At 35.7% G+C, this 24554-nt stretch overlaps 2 protein-coding genes and 1 long non-coding RNA gene across 4 annotated transcripts; 2 read left to right on the plus strand and 1 right to left on the minus strand.

Moving 5' to 3' along the window:
- The first annotated feature begins 1705 nt into the window (after nt 1-1705).
- On the plus strand, nt 1706-7276 carry LOC143454162 (proton channel OTOP2-like). 2 transcript variants are annotated; one of them, XM_076954986.1, is made up of 12 exons: nt 1706-3326; nt 3402-3531; nt 3656-3848; nt 3940-4090; nt 4220-4424; nt 4628-4740; nt 4993-5211; nt 5399-5532; nt 5946-6200; nt 6314-6360; nt 6501-6600; nt 6692-7276. In XM_076954986.1, exons 2-12 carry the CDS (start codon nt 3446-3448, stop codon nt 7145-7147), a joined length of 1959 nt encoding a protein of 652 aa, XP_076811101.1. In that variant the 5' UTR covers nt 1706-3326; nt 3402-3445; the 3' UTR covers nt 7148-7276. The 2 variants fall into 2 exon arrangements, with proteins under 2 accessions (XP_076811101.1, XP_076811102.1); XM_076954987.1 differs by having other exon boundaries at nt 3441-3531.
- Nucleotides 7277-9488: 2212 nt separating this feature from the next.
- Nucleotides 9489-15503, plus strand: LOC143463634 (proton channel OTOP1-like). The gene is made up of 11 exons (XM_076962102.1): nt 9489-9719; nt 10107-10296; nt 10429-10585; nt 10691-10895; nt 10988-11130; nt 11373-11432; nt 11518-11724; nt 11816-11955; nt 13355-13603; nt 13693-13778; nt 14022-15503. The coding sequence occupies exons 1-11, from the start codon at nt 9559-9561 to the stop codon at nt 14797-14799; spliced, it is 2376 nt and encodes a 791-aa protein (XP_076818217.1). The 5' UTR covers nt 9489-9558; the 3' UTR covers nt 14800-15503.
- A 611-nt stretch (nt 15504-16114) lies between these two features.
- LOC143463650 (uncharacterized) lies at nt 16115-24248 on the minus strand. The gene is made up of 3 exons (XR_013118410.1): nt 22773-24248; nt 16434-16963; nt 16115-16296 (listed from the first exon to the last, which is right to left on the minus strand). It is a non-coding gene; the product is annotated as an uncharacterized LOC143463650 (long non-coding RNA).
- Between the last annotated feature and the right edge of the window lie 306 nt (nt 24249-24554).

Genomic DNA, 24554 nt, shown 5'->3' on the forward strand with positions numbered 1-24554 from the left:
CAGGTTTTGGGCAAAGTTGTTTGCCTGCTCGAGATGAAATAATCGCGTGGTATTAGCTATTTAACTGAAGTGGGTATTACCGTTAGTAGAAATGTGCCTATTTCAATATTCTTTACTGGATAGAACTACTAACTATACTACTGTACTATACAACGGCATTATCAAACGCGAAGAGATTTATAGGCTTGAACAATATCTCAGGACACGCAAGCTTGATAGAATCTTGCTTTCGATGTTTTACAATGATAAGCTACATTTGTTGCAAAGTGTCATTTAATTCTAAACAAAGAAGTTAGAAATACCTGAAACGACTGCGCAATACTGCTGTAATGCAAATCTATAGCTTAAGGAAGGAATGAGTTACATTTGCTCTAGAAAGTCTTAGCTAACAGAATGTAGACAAGAAAAAGTATAGAAAAGTCCAACAAATCAGACTGTATATTGGTACAGTATATGATCACAGCATGTTTCCTGCCGTACGATGCCTATTGACTTGAGTATTTGACGTCACACGGCTAGCGTGTGACGTCATGGTAAACTGTGTTTTACAATTTGCAAATTTAAGTAGTTTTACTATTACTGATATGCTGCATGATTGATTTAATTAAGCGTCTCAAAGACCATGTTCCTAAAATATTTGAGCATTTTTTTGCGCAAACAGTCAGTCCATAAATATTGTTGATAAAGTCATATTGTTAAAGTTTATAACGCGGTTCTTGGTAACATATAACCGACAAACAATTTATTTGGCGTTGCGATAAGATTTTGTGCTTGACACATAAACCGACCGAGGTCTGGCGGCATTTAACAAGTCAAACATAATTTACTGTTTGGTACATAGACCGTAAACCCCCGATCCAATCATCGATTGCAACATGTATCATCCAGACATAGGAAAGGTGAATAACTTGACTTTTTTGCGAATTATTGTGTATATTTACATAAGCCTACATAGCGCTCAGTAGTTGCTGGCAATATATAGAAAAGCAACAACGATGAAAAACGAAAAGAAAAAACAAGAAACTGCACGATATTTCTCGAAAAACATGTATTATAACTTATAATGTTGTTTATTTAAACGCAGTAAAAGGCCATTACTAAGATATTTGTACAGCAAACGTGCTAGCAGATGTTAACAATTTACCGTTAAATTTTATTATTAGATTTTTCATTAACTCATTGTTTTACCAAGTCTTCAAAATCATTTTGAATTTTTTCCATTTGACTCCGTGAAATAGACGTTGTCATTTCGTTTCGAGAATGTTTTAATAACGTTTTTACTATTTACATTGCGGTTATAACGGTTTGTCCATAGTTTAGCGCTGGCGTTTTGTTTATGTGTAGGCTGCGTAGAAAGTGGATTGGTTCCCCGCTTCTCGCCCAAAGCTAAGTTACACACATTTTTACCTGCGAGAATAAACTGCCGCGTGGTCAAAACTTGCTGTGTTCTTGTTTTTATTGTCGTAGTTATATGAGAAACCGCTCGTTTGTAAAGTTGCAGAGTGAGTGAATTGACTGTCACTTTTTGATTCCAGATTTGATACTGTGGCCAGCTGCGAGCGTATGTAAAGACAGGTTACTTGTATTTTTTGTGTAAGTATGTTGTTTTTGATAACCCTAAATTCCTTTTATGAATGTTAAAGTTGCAAATGCTTTATATGAACAGATTATATTTGTTGCTTTGGCTTTACACAAGAGTATATATTATATAAGGTAGGAAAAAAAATTCCCCCGTTATATCCTTTGTTTGCTTTAAGGAAAATAACTTGAATGTCAAAGAGTCAATAGTATCAACTACAATTACACGAATGAATAAATATTGTTGCAGCGCTTAGCAATAACCTACTTCGTAAAAAATATTATTGAATTGCGATCAGTGTTGAATGAATGAATGAATCACAATTGCACCATGACGTTTTGCAAATTGTGAATGCTTATGGGCCAACGCATTAAAGCCGTTTTTGATCGACATCACACGTGTATAGTAACCAACCAATGCGATAAGAGCAACACTTCAAATGTCTGCTTTAAAACATATAGCTTTGGGTTTTGTTACCAAAAATCCAGCAGTTATTGGGTTTCTTTTATAAAATCCCTAAATACTGACATAACAATTAGAGAGCCGCTTGTGAACCAATTATGTAATTGGAGTATTTTTTAAACATTACATTGAGTAGTATCAGGTTATACGTAAATCTTTGTAATGTATTGGCCACCACCAAAGCCCAGTGTACGCTGAATGTAAACAATCCAAACAGGAATTGAAAAATGACAGAAAGGTTTATAATTTGCAGCATTGCTGGCTTGTCTCTGATGACCTGAAAACCACTTGGGAAACTCAAATTATTGCGTCGCAGTTACAAGCTGCGATAAACTTACGTAAAGAAAAAAACAAAACTCGTTGCGGAAATGGAGATTCTTTTACTCTCTTAATGAAAAAACTTTGAAATCAAAAAACTGTGAAGAAGTTTTTCCATAAAACTACGTGCTTTCGGCAAAAAAAAGCAATACAGGTAAAGCGCTGGAGAATGCGTGAACGTTATCAGTGCACGCGTGTGCGGATCGAAGTAGGTAGCTGCATCTTATGTGAAGAACGGCAGAACGCTTCAATAACATTTACCTCATAGGGAATTAAGTAGGCTATCGCTTGCAAAGAATGACAGCAAAAAGCAACGCGTTTACATACGCGACCTTTACATTAAATATGGCAAGAAAGGTTTGCGCTTTGCGTGTGAAAGAAAAAGCCTGAGAAAAAAATAAGAAAAAATCAGTTTCCGCGTGACATCCTGCGGACAATTCATGCTTAACTGAAGTTCAGGTTTCTTTCACTGTGAACCATTTTATGCGAAAACAACTTTGCCTTAGGTTTTACCTTAAACTTCCGAGCTATAGGGGCAGTGTCTTTCATTGTACTATGTGCACCGAGTCTTGCTTTTACGGTCGTGGCTAGGGCAAAGTTTACGGTTTACTCAAATTTTTCAATGAGGCAACGGACAAGGTGAAGTACCAGTAAAAGTACCAACTTTAGGCAAAATAGCTTTTTAGGCGAAACAGATGATTCAAGGGCAAACTCTCTGTATGTTTAGATGTACGATATTCCAAAAATATCTGAGAAAATGGATGGAATTGACTTGGTATAATTATATAGGCCTAGTAGAATTTACACTGACGTAACAACATTAATAACGTTTGTACAAGCATAAAATTTACTGCCATTAACTATCTTTTCTACCACCAGCAGTGGAAAGGTAAATACCACATCAATTAGTATTTTTTGGCAAGTTGGATTGATGGGTGACGTTAAAATTACCGCCATCTACAACTATGTATTTTAGAGTGAGCGGCTTTGAAGTACATGTCATACGATTTAATGTTGATAATAAATGTTAATTTAATTAAAGTAATACTTTGAATATTTTGGATCGACCCTATCGTGACAGACAAAATGGAGTTTGAAATGACCCCACCGCAGAGTCAGATTTCGACTGTATTTGGAATCGAGTCGAATCAGATCGCCAGAGAAAAACACAGGTGGGTGATGGTTGCAAAAGAGTAAACTCAAAAAAGTCAATTGATACGTCCACAGCGCGAAAGCGTAATTTTATGCGCATTCCAAGTGCAAATTTTTGCACAAATATTCGTTCATGTATTTCAGGAAACTTCGTCTGAGAGAACGCAGAAAGAAACGCACAGTGAGTGAGTCTGTGTCTGAGGTCTTAACAAGAAGGAGGATAAAATACAAGCGGGGTTTTGTTGATGATATTAGCAACATCTTATCCCTGTTGTACGGGATTTTCATCATCGGATTAACTTTCGTGTTTAAAACTTCGGAAATAATTACAAGCAAGGTAATAATAAAGCCACGTTGCTTTTTTGATAATTATAGTTCAGTATAAAGCTAGTATAGATCGTGTTAATAAAGTAATGCAACTTTTACAGGCGACACGTGAGATTTCGAGATCTTATCTGGAATTTATATTATCCGTGTCGGTTTTGTGGATGATCGCCTTTAAAATTTACAGCACTTGCAAGCGCAAAGAATTTTCCGGCGAAATTCAACATGAGATATTCATCAATCGTTGGTTGACAGGTATATATTTCTCTTTGTTTTTTTTTCAGCTAATCTTCGGTTTATAGAATTAAAGCTGGTGTCAGTTAATTTAGCAAAACGTCAAGAACGATTTATAGATTAATATTATTTCATTCCGTGTTTTCTTAGGTGTTGTTTCGATATTTGGAATTACAGTTGTGGTGAAGACAGTGTTGGAATTTATAGCCGTATTGCAAATCAGCAACCCCCAGTGTAATGAGAAGGTTTCTTACGGTATCTTGTTTGCACTGGATGCCATTCACGTTGTATTGCTCATTGAGTTCCTTTTTCGCCATGGTAAACGGTTCATAGACGCACTGCCACATCAGAACAGGTAAGGCCATTCCACGTTGGGAGAAATTCTACAATATTTGAGATAAGGTCCTAATTACAAAATTCTTTTTTTTCTTCGATAAAATGATTGACTAAAATTGACGGTGCTATATTTAGTACAAGTGACTTTTCGCTTTCAATCAATTACAAAAAACAATTGCAGTTGAAATTTTTTAAACTATCTATATTTGAAAAATCACGCAGATTCTGGACAATGCATTTAATGGCTACTAGTTTAGCCGTGTGGTTAAGTACAGTAGTTGACGAAGTTACCCACGCTCTTCACGACGACGATTATAGTCAAACTGACAGTGGCAGTGAGTGAACATACACGACCAGTTTACGATAAAAACAATACTATAGTGTTAATACAAGTAAAAGTAGTTTTATATAAATTCTCTGCGCATGACAATGATGAAAAAATATGAAAGTTCCTCTGATGATATAACCGAAGAACTTGTATATTTTTGGCTTTACTGTATGAGATCTATAAACCATAACTATATACTCTGAATTACATGTGTACCAGTTGCCATCTAATTTTAGCCAATGTCTAATGTGTAACTTAGATTACACGGATCGTGGGTTATTTTATGGGAAATGCCGCTGCACGACAGATTTTTGTTTGGTCGTTTCAAAAGCAGAATTATTTCTGTCGCCGATTCTTGTCGAATTTTCATTGGTCACAACCTGCCTTCTTTACGAAATCTGGCGCAATGTGCGGAGAGCTTTGCACCACGACCATAGCACCAAGAAGCGGAACTACAACATCACAAAAACCTATCAAGGTATAAGATGTGTACTTTTTAAAAGTGTTTAACTTTTAACGACCGAGTTCAATCAAAAGCATGAAGGGTATTTGAATTTGTAAAACTACTACCTGAAAGTTTCTCTTGAAATATCCCAGTGTCGGATTACAGGCAGAGGTAGACCTCTGCTGAGCATTCTTACCTCATTCATTCTCATTTTCTGCAGGTATTTTCGTGGGGGCGTCAGTGTTTGTGGCAACGGTTGTCATGATCGTTTTTCTGGAACTTACCCAATCTGATTCCAAAACAAGGAATTACTACCAGGAGATCGAACAACTACGCATGTACGAAGCGTTTCTGGTAAGTCATGAAAACAAGTGTTACTGTTCACAACTTATAAAAGGCACATTACCTCAACCCTTTGCAATTTGGGAAATTTTTCCATTCATTGCGATGTAAACAGTGGAGTGCGTGATGCTGTAATTTGTTCAGCTTATACAGCAAACATGTTTTAGGATTTCCCCTCATCAAGCTTGTTTAAAACAAACAGCTATTATTGATAAGTTTGTCGATTCGATAATAATAATTCATGTACAATGGTGACAATAACAGCAAAATTTGGCTAAAACGTTTTAACTTCAATCATTCAATAAAAATTTTTATCTTTAAACAACACTACTGGTTGATAGGCTTCCTATATTTGCTTTTAAGACTATGTAATCATAATAACTGTAATAAAATCAATTTTATCAAACCTTTTGTTTTTCTTTTAGGTTGCATGCAATGCGGTTATCATTGTAGCATGCATTCTCGGTTTTATAATTTATTTCCTTTGGCAAAGTTCAAAGGATAAGAAATTCACCGCTAACCTAGACGTGGTTCTGTTTTTCATCTGTTTGGTCGCTTTGATAATCGTCAACATTTTCTCAATATTTTCTGTGGGCATTGGTGGGCCAACTAACGGCTCAGATGGATGGATTTTGTCTTTGATTAATCCCCTCATTGATATAATCGCAAACCTGATACAGGTGATTGTGTTACTTGCATGGTAAAGGAAATGTGTTTGAAACAGCTTTCCAAATTGACAACTGAAATCAAGGTCGATAAGTTTCAGGCAAGTAAACTCAGTCAACTTTTACAGGTGTTGTTCATCATGTGTGGACTTCAAGCGTCAGGGTGTCCATCGAGGTAAGTAGCAGAAAAGTACTTTTAGCTCATTAAATAACCTTAGTGAGAACTCATCTCAAACAATCTTGGTAATACCAAGACAATCAGCAAATCTAAAACCGAGTTTGTCTTTTACCAATGTAACGTTCATTGTATAACAGTTGCAAAGAGAAAAAGAAATCAGTGACCCTTCCGCCTCAAACCTACGACAACCAGACATTTGGCGATTTTGAACGACACATATCATCGTCCACCATGATTGTAAGGGGGATTGTAACGTTGTACTTTTGACTCAGTGTCCAACTACTAAACTATACTTTTTCCGAATCCAAGTAACTTTCGTTCTTTGCAGGAAAGAAAACCAGTGAGCGTTTTATTCACTTTGAAAACCAAATCTCTCTCTGCGCCTGACTTGTCGTCAGTGGAGACACTTAACGCCAAAGAGCCGTTGAACGAAAAAAACTTGCCGCTAGATGACACAAAAGCGGCGACAACAATTGCTTCTGACGACGACACATCGTTTGACGACAGAATAAGTGACTTCGACGACAGCATAGACAGCTGTAGCACGCGACATACTTGCACGAAACGCATATTGCGTAACATCGTGGTCTGCTTGGTGTTCACCAACGCTTCCTTGTGGATTCTTTTATCACTTAATGGAACTGTATTCACGATTTATCCATACCAAGATTTGTTTTACGGGCGCGAAGCGTGGACAACCATCACTTCAATCGCTAAACCGCTCTCAGTTTTCTTGCGAATGCACGCGGCTGCTTGTTTATTTGAGATCTGGTATTTTTCATAATCAACATTTATATATTTGTAATGTAAATTTGTAAATGGTTGTTGCAAACAATTAACCAAAAAAAATTGAATATTCATATTTGTACAAATACTACCCAAAAATACTTTTAATAAACGTTAACTGCTTTTATCAGGAAACTGATTTCAGCAACATGCAAGGAAATTAGGCACAGTAACTACTGTCTGCAAAAATTATATTGGAGATCGAGATAGTTTGTTGTTTAAAGATCATTTTTATAGAAACGCTGAGTACGTTTACACTTACCACTTACAACACACACACACACATGACATAATATTACGCGACCAATGCCAGAACTATTCAAATATGTTCTTTGATCATAATAAAAACCAAGTCATCACATGGCTGTTACAGTTTACCATGCCATGATGAAATCAAGAAAAAGCTACAAAAACGACATCTTAATACGTTTTGATTTAGTTGCGATTGCAAAATAAAGCAACAGAAAAACAATTACAAAACCCCTTGATTTTATGTTAAGGACGTGAAGCTTGTGTTTTATTGTCACTCACCCAGATAAAAGATAAACGACATTCGTTACTATTTATGAATGCTTTATCAAGGTATAATACTAATTAATTGTAATGTTTGAAGTTATATTGAAAAAAAGTAAATCATGTAGGTTTGAACAGTCTTATACATACAGTGCGCTGCACTAAATTCCTGCGATCTTGTTGGACCGCTGTTCAGCCAATCCATTTGCAGAGTCGTTAAAATTTTTATTACCTTTAATGGAAAAAAAATATTGATTTTGGCAAACTACTCGGGTAGTTATCACGCAATCTCTAGCAGCAAACAACGATGACAAAATATCTTTCTGCAATGGCATACCCTTTCGGGTTTATACACTTTTAAACCAGTTTGTGTGCGACCCAACCGCACACAATGCCTTTACATCTAGTTTTACTTTCCAATGGAACTTGCAAGACAAATGAGTTTGTCTGTGTATAGTTATATCTATAGTTTAATCTGACAATGTATGAACAATGAGTGTATATTTTGCTCCATCTACTGGTGGGATGAAAAGACATGGGTTTAAACAATACCGTAGCCAAAAACGTTAAAGAATATTTGTTAATCATGAAATATAAAGTATACAACATGCGCAAAGAGAACTTTTGCACAACCTTGCAACGGGCAACCGTAAAAAGTCATGTCATGTATTTTAAAACTCGTAAAGAATTATTTGCTTAAAGAGCATCTGTAGGCAAATATACAAAAAGCTTCAAAGCGAACTTCAAAAATCGTACATAATAAAACATAAAGTTGTAATATAAAGCCACCGTTATAATTATATGGCTAATGACATATCATCAAAACGCAGTAAAAGTTTAATGCCACACAATTTTACGCAGTGGGTTTGACTTACATTTGACCAATCACACCTGAGGTATAAAGTTCACGTTTCGTAATAAAAGACTCTTGCTCCGACAATTTTTTGCAATAGATCTTTTTATCTATGTCACTAAATTTACTTAGTTAAGACTCGCATTGTAGTCTGTACTCACTATATATATATTTTTTATCCGATAGAATCATGTAGAGAACAAAACGCATTATATTATAATACCCTGAAAGAAAGCTATAAGCCATTGCTCAAAATGAATTAGATTTAATTCAATTCATTGCTCAAAATTTAATCAGCATTTAGCAATGCTGAAATTGGCTTTTAAAGATATTAAATAGCTTTAGAAGGCATAGCAACTTGCCCACTGTTTAGAATTAATTGAATTTTTTTGTACAGGCAAAGCGGAACCATCTAATTCTAAAACCATATAAAACTATATTGTTTAATGTAATCTGTAAACAGACTAGTATCAACAATGATAGGCAATGTTGAGAAAAAGAAAATAAAGTGCTCCAACACTTTCATTACAGTTTTACGATCACTGAGTGAAGTCAAAATGGCAAAAAATATATAGTAAAGTGTTTAATGAGTGACGGTTTACGACAAACATTAATACATTTTTACGATTTTGTTGCGCGCTTTCCTACCTCCAAAAGCATTTAGGATTTAAACATGTGGGAAATAAATCGAATACTTCGGTCAGGTTTAGAGAAATGCGTAGATTAGATGTTTTGGTTGGACAGTTTTATTGAAGAACGTTAAATAACGCACATTCGCATTATCGTATACGAAACAATCAAAAGCCTATATCATTTTGTTACTGCTTGCAATAAATTGTTTTGTGTTACCTGGATTGGTATTACCGTTATATATTAAAAAATTATTTGTATCAGTTATGCTTTAAGTTTATTCCACAACATCTTGCAACTTGCTAAAACACTTTTATAACTTTTGCAGTTACTTCCCAACAGCGTTTTCACAACCATACTAAGCAGGCGACACAGATAAATAATTGACCTTCAGGTCATCCACACGTTGTAAAATGGCTGCTAAAAGTGATAATCCGACGCCAATGCGGCGCAATCGAACAATGTCTGTTGCAAGTAACTTCGTCAAGGAAGAAAACGCTGGACAGGAACAGGTAACTCAGATTGGAAGTGATCATTACATGATCAGAAGACGAGATACAAAGATATTTTTCAAGTAAGTTAATCTTAAAACCCGTATGGCGTATGCTATCGGTTTAAAAACATTTAAATCATTTCAAATAATTTATTTCAAACAGTAAGTGATTGGCCTTGTCAATTAAAAGACGCATGATTAAGCTATCAAAGACAACAATTTTTACATTTAAAGATTAAAACGTCCAGTTATGCAACAACAAAAGTAGTATAATCGATTTGATGACGTCATTCACGCAAACTGTGATTCAATTGTGATATTTGAAACTCTAGATTCTAGAATACTATCTATCTATACTATCTAATACTATCTATAGATATTAAACGTTGATATGCATAAAGCTTCACTCAGGCATTTGAGACTAAAAATTACCAAAATTCTCCCATAACAAGTATTTAATAAAAACAGAGGTTTTCCTTCCATCGTTACCGGAAATGAAGCAAAAACAGAGGAAGACTGCAATGAAACATCCGGAATATTGCAACCAGAAAGTCAGCAGGACAATCACTCGCTCTCATGGCTACTATCTGGAATTTACGCTTTGTTGGTTGTGATAGGAGGTCTGATGATGAAAGCAGGACTGTACATTACTAAAGACGTGAGTGTCTTCAAAACTTGACTGCGCTCATGTAAAATTAATGGAAAAAAGACTCACAAATACTTGTTTGTTTTGTTTATTCTACGTTCTACGTTTTGCAAGATTTACTTTTGTAATTTGGTCTTCTATTAGATAACGACAGCGGTAGTCGATTGTTTTCTGATTGTATTGTATTCAATTGGTATTGTCTTCATGGTGTGCTACCACCCTCTAGCAACACGCTGTTATCACTACAAGGAAAAAATTACATTTGCAAAAAGCAATCACGTTAACAATCGTTGGTTAAAAGGTAACTGAAAACTTCAAGTGATAAAATCAGTAAACTAGCTGGAAGTTTGGTAAAAAGCTGCGTTATGCCTATCTGCACAAAGCGATTGATAAGTTTTCTTTTAAGGTGTTTTAGCCCTTTTCGGACTGGCAATTATCATTAAGGATGGTTTGGAACTTATAGGATTTTTGAACATTGACAATGTTCTATGTACTGAAGAAGCTCTTTACAGCGCTGTTCCTGTTGTACACAGCTTGTTTATCATAAGCCAAGTTAAGTACATCTTCCGCTATTCCAAAGTGTTCACACAACAATATCAAGCTGTTTCAAGGTAGGCGTACTCCTAACAAATCTAAGACATTAGAAATGGTCCAAAATTACATCATATTTAAGACAAATAATGGTTTGATCAATTACGCTTAGGCTTGGTGTGATGCACGTAATTGCTACAAACCTTGTCATTTGGGTTGGAGCGTTAATAGATGAATTGGCAGCCTCCTTGTCTAATGGGGATGATAGCCATAACACAGCAGAGATCACCGAAGACCCACAACATTTTTCCGATGGCAAGTATATAAAATTTATGGCGTGATAAAAGATATTAAACGTTGATACTGATTTAAAGACGTTGGCAAAAAATATTTGTGCAAACGCTACTTTGGTTTCAAACATCCCTATGACACCCAAACGCCCCATTGGTTTCAATGTATTTGAAAAAAAAAAGCATTATAAAAATCTACATACACAATTTTTTAGTTAACAATCACTTATAGTGTTCAGCAAAGAACAAAAATTATAGTTTTTGCAGGTAATTCTAGTGACCTCGATCTCAGTATGAAGTCAAATACATATGCAAGTTCTCATGAAGGTAGCAACATATTGTATTCGTGTTCTGAATATTACAAACTAGCAGCATTCTTTCCCGTGCTGTTAACAAGCTATTGTTTTTATAGCCATACTTTTTCCCGGAAATTGCACGTGCACCGTCACCTTCTGTTCAACCATCAGCATGGCTGAGGTATTTCTTTACCCATTTGTGGTGGAATTTAGCCTGGTAGCCTGTTGTTTATTGTACGTGACATGGCGAAATGTCGGCAAGATTGCGCCCATATGTGAGCATGTGGTGAAGCCCAGTTACAAACTGTACAGATCATACACAGGTGAGTGGATAACGTTCACTTACACGGTTTGTCATACACGTACTGCATTATACAAATATAGCTTTTAAGTAGTATGCGTTTTTCTTTGCAGGGGTGGCTACGGGATCCCTATCACTTTTATGCACAATTTTGATAATCGTCTTCATTGGCAGCACATCAAGTGGGGTTCCCTCAGACCAGCGCAGTTACTTCACGGAATATAAGAATCTTATTCTTTACAACACCTTTACTGTTAAGTTAACTATTGTTTTGAACTTTACCCTTTAATTTGGTGTTTAACCCCTCGTGCTAAATTCTAAAACAAAACCGTAGTTTTGTCTAAATTTTATGACAACGATCGAGATAAATGTCAAAACGTTTACTCAACTGCCCGTTATGACGTCAGCATAATAATAATTTACGGTACAGTATTTAATATTCCACACATACTCAAAAGTGCACGGTGCCACTGACGTGTTGGAACATTAACTTTTGTAAAATTTAACTATACTTAATAATTAATCTACTCAAAACTTTTAGAATGTTCCAAAACATTATAGCTTTCACAATATTTGAAAAAACGATCCCTACGCATACACTATGCGAGCTATAAAGTAGCTGTAGCAAATAAGGCACGCTAATTTTTTAATGCTTTTAACTCCATATTCCCTGAGTGTATTTGGCCCAAATTTGGCTGTTTGATAGGATGGTTTCATGGTCACAAGTTATCCTATTTTCAGCTGTATTAGTCGGGTAATTTTCAAATAGTTTTAGAATAAAAAATTTTCGGGCCTTATTATCAGCACACGAAGGTAATAAGGCCCTGCGTACAGTTGCAATAAAGTTACTTTAAGCTAAAGCTTGCCCATCAGAGAATTGCACGAGAACACATGTTTATTTTTAAGCATGTGATTTTAAGTGTTTTTAAGTGTGTTTTTAAGTTTTTATCACACGTTTATTTTTAAGCATTCAAAAACGGTTTAGTGTTTAACTTTATTTTTTGATTCTCAAACGTTCTCAATTTGTCCCAATTCCTACAAAATCCTATGATAGAAACGACAACAAAATTTTACGCTAAAAGTGCCATAATTTTGTAAGATACAAATAAATTAAAACAGAAAGCGACAATATCTTGTCGAAGTCGTATCAAATACAGGTTATATGATTGAAAATATAGCGTTTTTAATTTTAGAAACAATGTTTGTATTCTCACAAACAGGTCTTGTCTTACACCTCAGGAGGGCAAATGCACCTTCAATTGAAATCCATCGTCCAAGACAAAGAGATATATAAGAAAGAAATGTTAAATTTAAATTAATTCTTGAAATGTCTGAAGCATTTAAGATTTCAAAATATTTTTTTTTAGCAATTTTTGGAGATTTAAAATTACATTTTTTAGTAAGCCTTATTACCAGCAATGGTTATGCCCACATAAAAAAGACTAAGAAAATTATAATAAAAATTTTTCTCTACAATTATCATTTGCATCCCATTGTAAAACGGCTAAAGTTGTTACAAAACACTTGAAACTTCCGAAAACGTATAGTTCCTTATAGTTATAGTACAGTATATAGTTTCTTAAATCGCATATCTATATACAAAAAGATATTTTATAAAACTTTTCCATTGACGCAATCGATTGCTTTTGTAGATCATAATTTCAACGGCAATGACCATCGCTTGTGGATTAGGCTTGTATTTATTCCGAAAGATTTCGCACAAAATTTCTAAAGCCGAGTCCGGATTGGACGCGATCCTCCTCCTGGTCTGCGTCATTGGACCGATAACGACAGGATTTTTTTCCATCCTCGCTGTGATCGCTGGAGACGACAATAAAATTTCAGGCTGGCTTCTTACTTTTGGCGCTCCGCTTAGTGTAATGTTGCAGTGTGTATGTCAAGTAAGTATTTGAACAAATATATATGAGATTAAACTTAACACAAACATAAATTTATGTCAACCGCTGGATGGAAATATTTATCGACGCAGATCATTTTTATTCTCTACGGATTAAAACGAGAACCAATAATCTCCGAAGAAGGACAGGAAACTGCCGCGGTCGTGCAACAACAACAGTACGTGTTTTGCGCATCGGAGTTAATCGATACGCTTAATCTGCTGGTTTCTCGTCAAAATTTAAGAAAATTGCATATAAACAATCGCAGAATGCATACATGCATAAATGCGGACAGTTATAGCGGTATTAGTAGCAACATGTCACCTATACTATTAAGTATTCTGCAATTACAGTATAATACACAATAATCACGTCACAGTGATTAATTATGTGATATGTTTCCGCATTTCTTAACACATAGGTTGGGTGCAGTAAATCTTGCTGCTGATTACGACGAAGAATCTGGCAACATTCCAAAGACTTCTGAAGTTCGAAGAGGTAGTTTCCTTTTACGGCCACATCCGTTTCATCTGGCTGCTCATTTACAAGCGTTCAACGCCGGCAAATCACCTTCCTCTGCCTACTTGACAACAAATCCACTGCACGAATTAAAAGAGGAAAATAGATCAGTTAACAGCTTACAAAGCGCAGAAGAAAACAAAGAAGTTTTCGAAAGCGATGGTGATTCGACAAGCTTAAAGCAATTCGATAGCGGCGTTGAAGCTTCCAGCAGTAAGGCTGAAACAACGTTCAACCAACACATCATATCAGAAGAAGATTTAAAAGGAAGAAGCACATCCAAGGCTCAAACAGATCTTATTCCCGCTGAAGACGATGGCGCATCAATTGCGTGTGAGGCAGAAATGGGTTTAAAAGTGATTAAGAGAAATGAAGAAAACTACAGAAACCCGATGAGTGGAGATTCGAAACCGGTGCAAATTGTTGCCGAGACCAAAGTGGCCCATCCTGACAAAACCAGGCTTTTACTGCGCAACGTGGTCATGTTTTTATTAATAACCAACGCCAGTTTGTGGGTTTTCACGTCCCTGGAGGAAACAGCGTTTGTTGTGTACTTGTACGAAGAGTTGTATTACGGTGAAAGCACATGGACTGCTCTGTACATGATCTGTCGTCCTCTGAGCATTTTTTTCCGCATGCATTCTGCCGCTTGTCTCTTTGAAATTTGGTCGTTTGCATAACTAAGTATTTTAATTGTTATTCTTTGTTTATCAGAATAAGTTCTCACTTTTCACCAGCAATGAATCGACGATTTACATCACCTGAACACCATACCTTATACTGAATTACAATGTATATACACTTGCTTCTGTGAAGTTTGCCATGATGATTGTTACAATCTTTCGAAAAATAATTTACATTTTATACCTTACTTCTGATCATGGCCGTCGGCCCAAGGATGAGGGCAGGACCCAATGCAGGAGTTGCTTGTTGGCCCTTGCCGATTTTAAATCGCTTGAATTATTAATGATAATATCAATAATAAGAAATTGATAACGTAACCTAAACAACAACTTTGTTGTGCAAATCAGCTCCCAGCGAAGACTTGGGTTGTGATAAATTCTCACCAGAACATTTTCTCTCACAAAAATTTAAAAATAACACTGGGATTTACGAAGATTAAAACCAAATTGTTATTTTTGTTTTGTTGCTAATCAGCGCCGTGCCCAATGCAGTCGCATCGCTCGCATTGGCTTAAGCTCGGCCCTGCTGCTTCTGTTCAGCAGGCAGGGCTATTATTGTGCATTGTGTATGGTGCAGACAGTGCATGCTATTGTGAAAACATGGACAAGCTACACTGTAAAAAAAATTTTTTCTTGTTTACATCTAAATGTATGGCAGCAGTGTCGCCATACAAAATTATGTATTTTTATATTCAAAAGATGTAAAGTGCTTTTACACAAAGCAATTTGTTTTTCCGAAAACAACGCGTTATGTAAATTAACGCATAAGACTTAAAATATTAATGATAGTACAGATATTACAGATCCTATAAACATCTTTTCTACATATAATTAGCTGTATTAATGCAAAAATCATTACTTTATTAAAAGTAAATCTAGCAATCACCCGCCTTTTATTTACAATTACTTTTATTTACTTTACTTTGCATGACAGTGGTGATACAGACAGTTAATTACTTCACCATTGAAAATATGACACTTGACATGTTTTACAATATTGTACAGTTGGTTACTCAAAACAGTTGGTACTGAGAGTACAATCAGACTGTGCACGTTTATACAAATCACAAGAAATGTCAGGTTCAGTAAAAGTTCTTTGATATGGTTTTGTCTTATGCTTTCTTTTGTAGTAAGACACAAGTGAAGTATACTTTCTGAAGTTTGGGTTGCAGTCATCAGCACCACATTTAAACACATAGTTATGCACATTTCGATGAAACAAAATGCGCTCAAACTACTTTACATCAGAATAATCAATTTTATAACTGTATAAATCACATGCAAATAACAACATTGTCCTCGAAGAAAAATGGTCAGGTAAAACAGAAATACTTGACAGAAATGTCTGGTCACAACTATTCTTACACAAGTACTTCGAAGTTATTTATTGCGTTGTAGAAATATAGCAGTTTGCCATTAATTCCTTTTTTCCGTGCTTTTTGGCCATGATGCTTAGTTTTGCTCACATGTAGTGGGTCAATATTAGCAAAATTTCTGAAAGCAAAAAATACTTTGATGTCAACAAGCAAAAATGCATTCTATTTTTTAAATAAACAGTAGAAACAACAAACAAATATCCGCTACTGCTTACGATAACAATGGTGACAAGGTACAGATACTCGTGAACTAACCTTTGCAGTAATTCCAGAGTCGCGCTTAGTTCTTCAGGATACCTTACATTAAACACGTAGTAGCATGCAGATGGTAAGGTGACAGCTTCAAGGGCAGAATTGATGTAGTCAAAAGCACACTTCTTGTCCACGAAAATGTAAAACCTTTTTGAGGTTAACACATCTGGCCAATGTTCCCTCTAATTTTTTACGAGGCTGAGCAAACACACTAACTCCCTGAGCGGTCCCTTGGACCACCGTGAGCAACATCAGACGTGCCACGTGCGCACTGTGGCCATTATTATGCGTTTATTCTATTTTCAATTCAGATTGGATTATTTTCTTGTGCGCAGCACAGATTTTCTGTGCGCGGAGACCGTATCAGCAGTGCGCATTTGCGCACGCGCGCAGCTTAGAGGGAACATTGCATCTGGCCCTAACAAAAGGCAAAGTACAGTACAGTAATGCACTACAACTGATAACACACAAAAATAGTCAAATTAATTACCATGTGCCACAATGCAAGGGTTCAACGGCACATCTTCATCTTCCTTCAAAGAAAAATATTTTTTGTGTACTATGAGTCTTATACAATCAAATGTTTCTTACTGGATTACGAATCAACATATCAGTATATAGTCAGTTGGGGCAAAAAAAAACATAGGGGTACTTGGGGTAAAAAAGGACAACCCCCCAACTCCCCCTAAGAATGATTTTTTTGAAAAAGATTTGCATGGTTAGAAACATCATTTATTTGCATAGTTTTTTAACATACAATACAGGTCTAGAGGTAAGTACTCTTCAGGAACTATGCAAATCACTAAATTGACCCAAAAACGGTCCAAAAAAACTTTTTTTGCTCTTTACTAAACTTTTTGTGGATCGAAAACGATGGTTGACAATCACAATCTTTTTATGTGTATCTACATCAGGCATGAACAACTCAAAACAGTACGCGGGCCGTTTCAGGGAAAAAATATTTTTCGCGGGCCGCATGCTAACGTTGTTGTAACTAACGTGTAGCCTACTTTATATAATGTGACCGTTAAATAAGAGATATCGTTGAGAAGATGGTTACTGTCAAGAGACGGTTGCCTTTCGCAATACAGTATCTAGTTTTTAACGCTTATCGGCGGTAAAGCATCGGATTCGTTGATTGTGTCACTGTAACCATGGAGAAACGTTTATTATTGTTTTGTTCTATTTATCTCTCATAAGAGCTTGTAACTATGTTTCGACGGTTTTATAACAAAAGTAACCCCTCGACGGTGACAAACAAAAACAAATCCAACGAAGTATAAATTCCTAACAATAACAAGAAATCTATATACAAGACAAATATCAAAAAATGAAATTTAATGAGAAACGTTACATCTTTTGTTCGCAACAAGCAAGTCATAATTAGGCGAGATGCTGGAAGTTGATATTTTTAGGATATCTTCCAAATGTCCATCAGTAAGCAAGGATCGTTGCTTACTCTTGTTATAGTTCATTACTGAGAACGTTTGCTCACATATATATGTGCTTCCAAATAAGCTGAAAATTTGTTTTGCCATGGTAAGCAAATTTTTAAACTTTTCTTTGGGCAAAGACTTGTAAAATTCTTGCAAACTGCTTTCTCCATATTTTGTTTTGTACAAAGATGAAGTTTGCAAATCAATGACCTCCATTTGTAAATGTGGAGGTGCTTCTTCCGGCTCTATTGAAAATGGATTTTCAATGATTTTTAGCTGTAGTTTTTCTTCACTGGAAAGAGAAAGCCTGCTGTTAAATTCTTCAATCAGAAATTTGATTTGTTGAGCATATTTGATTCCTACTGCTGAATGCCTCTCTTGCAAAATATGCTGTGAACAGGTTGGAAAATGTACCAATATTCCATTTAAAAGCTGATTTTTGAAAAGTCCTAACTTTGCTTTGAACCCGTTTACCGCAGCAAAAAGATCGAAAATCAGCTGTCCTTTTCCTTGAAGCTTCATATTGAGGTCGTTCAAATGTGAAGTAATGTCGCAAAGAAAAAATAAATCTTCATTCCAAGACAAATCGTCTAGCTCGGAAAACTTTTTTGGCTCCGTTTCCAAAAATTTCTTTATCTCGTCTTTCAAAGCAATGAACCGTTTTAGTACTTTTCCTCGACTTAGCCACCTTACATCGGTGTGGTACACTACGTCACCATATTCTGCACCAGTTTCTTCAAGAAACGATTTAAATAAGCGATGCTTTACTTTCCTAGTCCGAATGTAGTTTACAATCGAAACTGCGACCGACATCACATGATCAAATTTTAAAACCTTGCTGCATAAAACCTGTTGGTGTATGATGCAGTGGTGAGCAATTATCTTTCTACCAATAACCTCCTGTAGCAAAGACATCGCTCCTTTCGTCTTTCCGCACATTGCTGGAGCACCGTCAGTGCACATTCCAACCAGTTTTTTAAAATCAGCGGATAGTTTTGTAGTAATGCAATCAACAATTTCGCCGCAGATGTGTTTTCCAGTGGTACGACCTTTCATAGACTGCATACCAGCAAGGTTCTCAGACACGTTAAAATTATCGTCAATGCCTCTTATAAACACCAAAAGCTGTGCTGTATCAGCACAGTCCGTACTTTCATCCACAGCCAAAGAATAAGAATGAAATTCATTTACTTTTTGTTGTAGTTGATTTGTTAAGTTTGCCGCAATATCTTCAACTCTTCGTTGCACAGTTGTACGTGAAAGACTAACGCTTCGAAATTTCTCGATCTCTCTCGGGCAAATCCTAGAAACTGCACGCAACATGCATTTTTTAACGAATTCTCCCTCAGTGAAACTTTTTCCTGCAGCAGCAATATCCGTTGATATTTCGTAGCTAACTCTGGTAGCGGTAACATTTACCGGACGCTTAAAAAAATTTCGTTCCGAGCAAAGATTCTTAAGTAAACTGTCTGCTTTAAGGTTCCTTTCAGTAGCATCTAATTCAGCTAGGTTCGGGTGATTCGATTCAAAATGGCGTCTCAGATTATACTCCTTTGGGACTGCAACCACATTTCGGCAAACAAGACACAGTATTTTCGAGTTTGTTTCTGTAAATAAGTATTTACTTGTCCATTCTCGGTTAAAGATTCTGCCCTCATTTTCAATCTTCCTTCTCTTGTTTTCAGTCATAACGCGATTACGGCCTTACGGGGTACTGTATATTTCACAAAATGCTGACAACTCAACCAACAGTAAAATCCTGATTTACACTAACACCTGCGGTACCAGACACTACGTTTTGAAAATGTTCATCCGCGCTCGTGTTCTCTATAGATATCTTATATGTAATAACTATGGTTATTATATATAAGATATCTATGGTGCTCTCTCGCTTTGTGCAGAAACAAGCAACAAAGGTTGGATTGTTCTTGTAAAATTTTTCAGCAAAAATGAGCGAAATCACGGAATATCTCGCGGGCCGCATGTTGTGCATGCCTGATCTACATCATATTTTAGTATGATTGTACTCCAGTACTTCAATTTTGATTGCTGTTAACCTTTCATTCTATTCTATGTTGTCTTTTTTTACCCCAAAACTACACAATGTGTTGGGGCAAAAAAAGACAGTTGTTTTTATTTTCCCTGTGCTTGTTTTTTTCTTTAATACCCCATCTTTAATAACTTTCATTTTAAAACGATTTTGGTTGCTATAAGGAATTAAACTAGCATTTTAATGTTTTACTTGCATTGTCTCAGTTTCCTGATCTCTAGTAAATACATTAATCCTAATGTAGTGATGATTCATTTGAAATTAAGTTAAGCGAGTGAAGTTAAGCGTGAAGTTTCACTCTCCAATCATTTTGTGTTGTTCTTTGTAGTTAATTGATTTATGTACCATTCCACTTTGTTGAACTCCTGCCTAATAGCCATTCAAAAGCTTAACCTTCTTGTAAGCATTTACCAGTTTCAGAAGTTTCTGTTCAGTGTTAGTTTAACCAGTCCTGGTAGCATTGTGTTTCTCCAAAAGATGAAGAAGGCAATCCAATTTTGGAAAAGACCAGTCCACAGGAAACTGAATGGTCAAGTAATGTGGAAGAAATGCCATCCACCTCATCAATCTGCAACATTTAAGCTGTTTCCACACCGTCGACGAGCACCACAGTATAATCACGGATCAGAACAACAAAGGACATCATCAATGAGTTGCAACTTCACGCTCCCGAAGGGATGAAGTATGAAATACGGCTTGTGTCAAAAGATGAATCGGTTTCGATAGAAAGTGTGTTAAAATCAAGGGGACGACAAACAAATGACAAGAAGAAAAAGAGTGAAGATGAATGGAAGCATTTTAACAAATGAAGAATTTAACGAGCAAGTTGAAAACTTTGAAGCAAATGGAACAATTGCAAAAAAGAGAAAAGCTGGGAGAAGGAAAAGGAACGCAGACGAAGATGAAGAAATAAATTCACTGGACCTGGAGGAGGAGGAAGAAATAGAAAGAAGGATGGAGCGAGAAATTCAAAGACAAATGGATGAAGACATGAGGAGAGTAGATACAGAGGATGAGATGGTAGAAGAGTCTGACGATGAATCTGAAGAAATGAATGACGAAACAAGAGAAGACACAGTTGTTAGAATGGAAGATGTAGAGGAAGAGAGAAGAGATGTAACTGAAGTGTAAATGAACAGAAGAAAGAAAGGAGAACAATTAAATTGGAAATAAACAAAAAGCAAGTTGAAAAGTACTTTGCAGTGTTTTGGGAGAAGCCAAAAACATATTATTGGGGAAAACTTCTGAAGGTCTTCAGAGACGAGATTGATGGAAAAATTGAGCAAGCTGAATTTAAGTTTTGAGACAAGAAATCAACTTCAGAAGATGCAGTGTATTGGGACTGGCCAACAAAGGAGGACATAGATATAGTCAACGTTGAAAATTGTTTTTGGGGTCCTTCAACCGCAGTGTTAACTTCTGTCGGACGTGCAAAATCATATTTTGGTTTTGCCGAAGAAGAGGAAGTGAAAGAAAAATTTGTGTTCCTAAGCCATAGGTGTCAAACTCCCGGCCCGCGGGCCACATCCGGCCCACTTTACAATAAAATTTGGCCCGCAATGTTATTTTATACATTGAACTATTTCCGGCCCGCGAGATTATTTTACAGTATAAGTTACTTTATTCAAGCAAGAAACATGATTTTAACAAATCTCACAATACAGTGTAATGAAATGATTGTTTATCGTTCCTTAGCCTGTAAGGACGATCACTTCAATTACAAAGTTTGTCTGTAGAATTGTTGTCTGTCCTCGAAGTGAAATGAGTCTCAGGTCGTTGTTTCGCTTCTCTTAATCTTAGAATCAATTGTACACCTCGACAACTATTTAAAGTGTTTATATTGTTTCTTGTTTAAACGATTACATTAAATAAGACATTGGGACAGCTACATAATAAAGTCGACCACTTTCTATGGTTAACTTCGTAGACTGTGACGCAACGAATAGCTGTAAATGAAAGAATAACTCACGTCACGAATTATAACTATACACCGGAAGTCATGCATAGGCGACACGTAACGCAATGCTTTGCCGATTTTCGTAGTCTATGCGGCATTCGATTTGCAAACAATTTTATAAAATCATCACAACAGCATCACAGCAGTTGCCCCATCATACGATAGAATAAATCGATTTATTCTAACACTAGTAATCTCGGCTGCTTTTTTCATTATTATTTGTTAATTTTTTAATGCTTTTGCAAGGAGAGGAATGAAACATAATGATGTAAGAGAAGAATAATCAAAAATAGCCCAGTCAAAAATAGTCAAAAACATCAAAAATTTGGTGTTGTTTCGCTGCCTGTTCCAATTCTTGTACTCGTGTCACGAAACGTTTAATCAAGTTTTGTCCTTTCGGCTCGCGGGGTTAAATAAGTTTTCAGTTTTGGCCCTTGGTGCGATTGAGTTTGACACCCCTGTCCTAAGCAAATATGGACTTCATAATGCATAAATTTCTTTGTTTGTTTGAACAAGATGTTACAGTTTCATCCTCATCTGTATATATTGCTATTTCTTCTGCTTTGTGTTGCTTTTAATAAACAAAATTTGCTGTCAAAATTGATTGTTTTTTTTTACCCAGTGCATGGTTTTTATTGCCCCAAACACTGGGGAAAAAAAAACAACACAAAATATTCGATAAAAATAAAAAGAATAAACATAATGCTCCAATTTTTTGGATACATCAATGGAGTATTAATATTTATCAATAGAGGGTAAAACTTGACTTTTTGGCCCATTTTTTAGCGAGAAAATCAAAAGTTTGTCAATTTTGCATTTTTTTGCCCCACTTGACTATACCATAACTTTCAAATTATTTTCATAAATTAGACATCTGTATCGACATTAGTGGTGCTCACCTTTAACAAAAGTTCATTTGGATCTTCATGGAAGTACTTACAGAGCATAATTACTACACCAATTATATCTACATCTGTATCTGCATCAACTTTTTCTTTTGCCAAATTGATATCAAAGATAATTCTATGCAAATCTGCATTTTTAGCTGTTGTGTTTGCATGAACTGCAACAATCGCTGCAGTTGATTTTGAACAATAATTTGAAACTGATCTGAGGAAACTTGGGTAAGCCTCTTGTAATGTACCATCATCCCGACTTTTCCGAAAAGTATAGGCCCCTCTTCTTTCAATTTGTAAATGTCAAGCTTATTTTCATTGATTACTTTCCGTAGATGCGCATTACTATGAATGTAGATCAATAGCTTGCGCCGTTTGATTGGCTGAAGTATGCTTAAGTTTTCCTCTTTTAGAAAAGAAAGATCAGTTAAAGTTTCCACACCAAGACTTGCAACGGTGGACAGTAACTTGCTTTTATGTATAAAATGAATATTTGGCAATGCTTCACTAATGAATCTGTCATTTTCACTGCCACTAAGGTCTTCCGCAGGTGATTCCATATTACAGTAAAACAATTTAAAAAACCTAATCATATCTCATATAACGTAAAATGTACATACACTAATCATGAAAATAGTCGTAACGTAAAATGAAAACAAATATTATCATCAATCAATCATTTATATTAGTAAATTTTTCAAAGTAACTTAATGACAGTGAGTTTTGTTTCGCAAATAAAACAATAAATGGTATGCCATAATTTCAATGTACAACAAAACCACTAAGGAGGCAGCAAACACTTAAAATTAAAGATTTCTCTGATTTTGTTAGACTCTTACGTCTGGCCTAGCAGTTAGCATGCTTTAATGTCCCACGTTGCGTGCAGAATTAGGCTAAAAAATGGCATGAAAGTAGGACAAATTAGGTAGCCGATTTTAGGCCAATAATTCTAGATTTTTCGCCTAGTATGTTAAACAAGTTTTATTCATGTTTTTTGATTGCATTTTACGAAATGGTAGTCCAAAGCATACTAAATTGACAAGCAAAATTTCAGAGAGTCCCATGCAAGATTTTTCTAGTAGGCCTATAGGCCTAACTAGTCTTTTAATAAATTCACTGTATAATAAAACAAACAAATATTGCATGGTATGTTTTGGTGTTTGAAGCCTCCTTAAATATACACCTGTTGTGTATAATTCACTAATTGGTAGTGCTTAAGCAGATGTGAAATGCTCAAATAACCGCATGTTTTAAAATGAGAAACCTTTATCTATTGACCTTGTAAGCATTCAGTGGAAAATAGTCAGTCAAATTACAAGATTTAGAGCAACAAAGTTCTCCTAATGGTTTTACAACTTCGTTTATTCCTAAGTTGGGTACAAGTATACAACCTCATATAGCCTAACCTAGTCCTGTTATTAGATACAATGCAGTTTGCATCAAACCTGACCAAACCCAAAGCAGAACTCATAGACGCATGCCACGTGCTGCGTGCAGCAGTAGTTTTCAGAGAAAGAACATAAAAATCTAAACATTTTTTTCTGAAGAATTGGAAATATCATACTTTGGAAAAAGGGAAACAAAAATTAACTTTAAACGTTAATTTAATTCAAAAAATAGTTATTTATACAATTTTATAGAGTTTCACCAAGACTATAAACCTGTGGAAGCATTTCATGGTACGTTTAGGTCTATGGGTTACATACAAAATATGAATTACATATCTTTTTGATATATTTCATTCCAGGACAAAAATAGAATAAATAAGTTAATATACAAATTAAC

This window comes from Clavelina lepadiformis, chromosome 1 (assembly GCF_947623445.1).
Source record: "Clavelina lepadiformis chromosome 1, kaClaLepa1.1, whole genome shotgun sequence".
Classification (NCBI taxonomy): Eukaryota; Metazoa; Chordata; class Ascidiacea; order Aplousobranchia; family Clavelinidae; genus Clavelina; species Clavelina lepadiformis.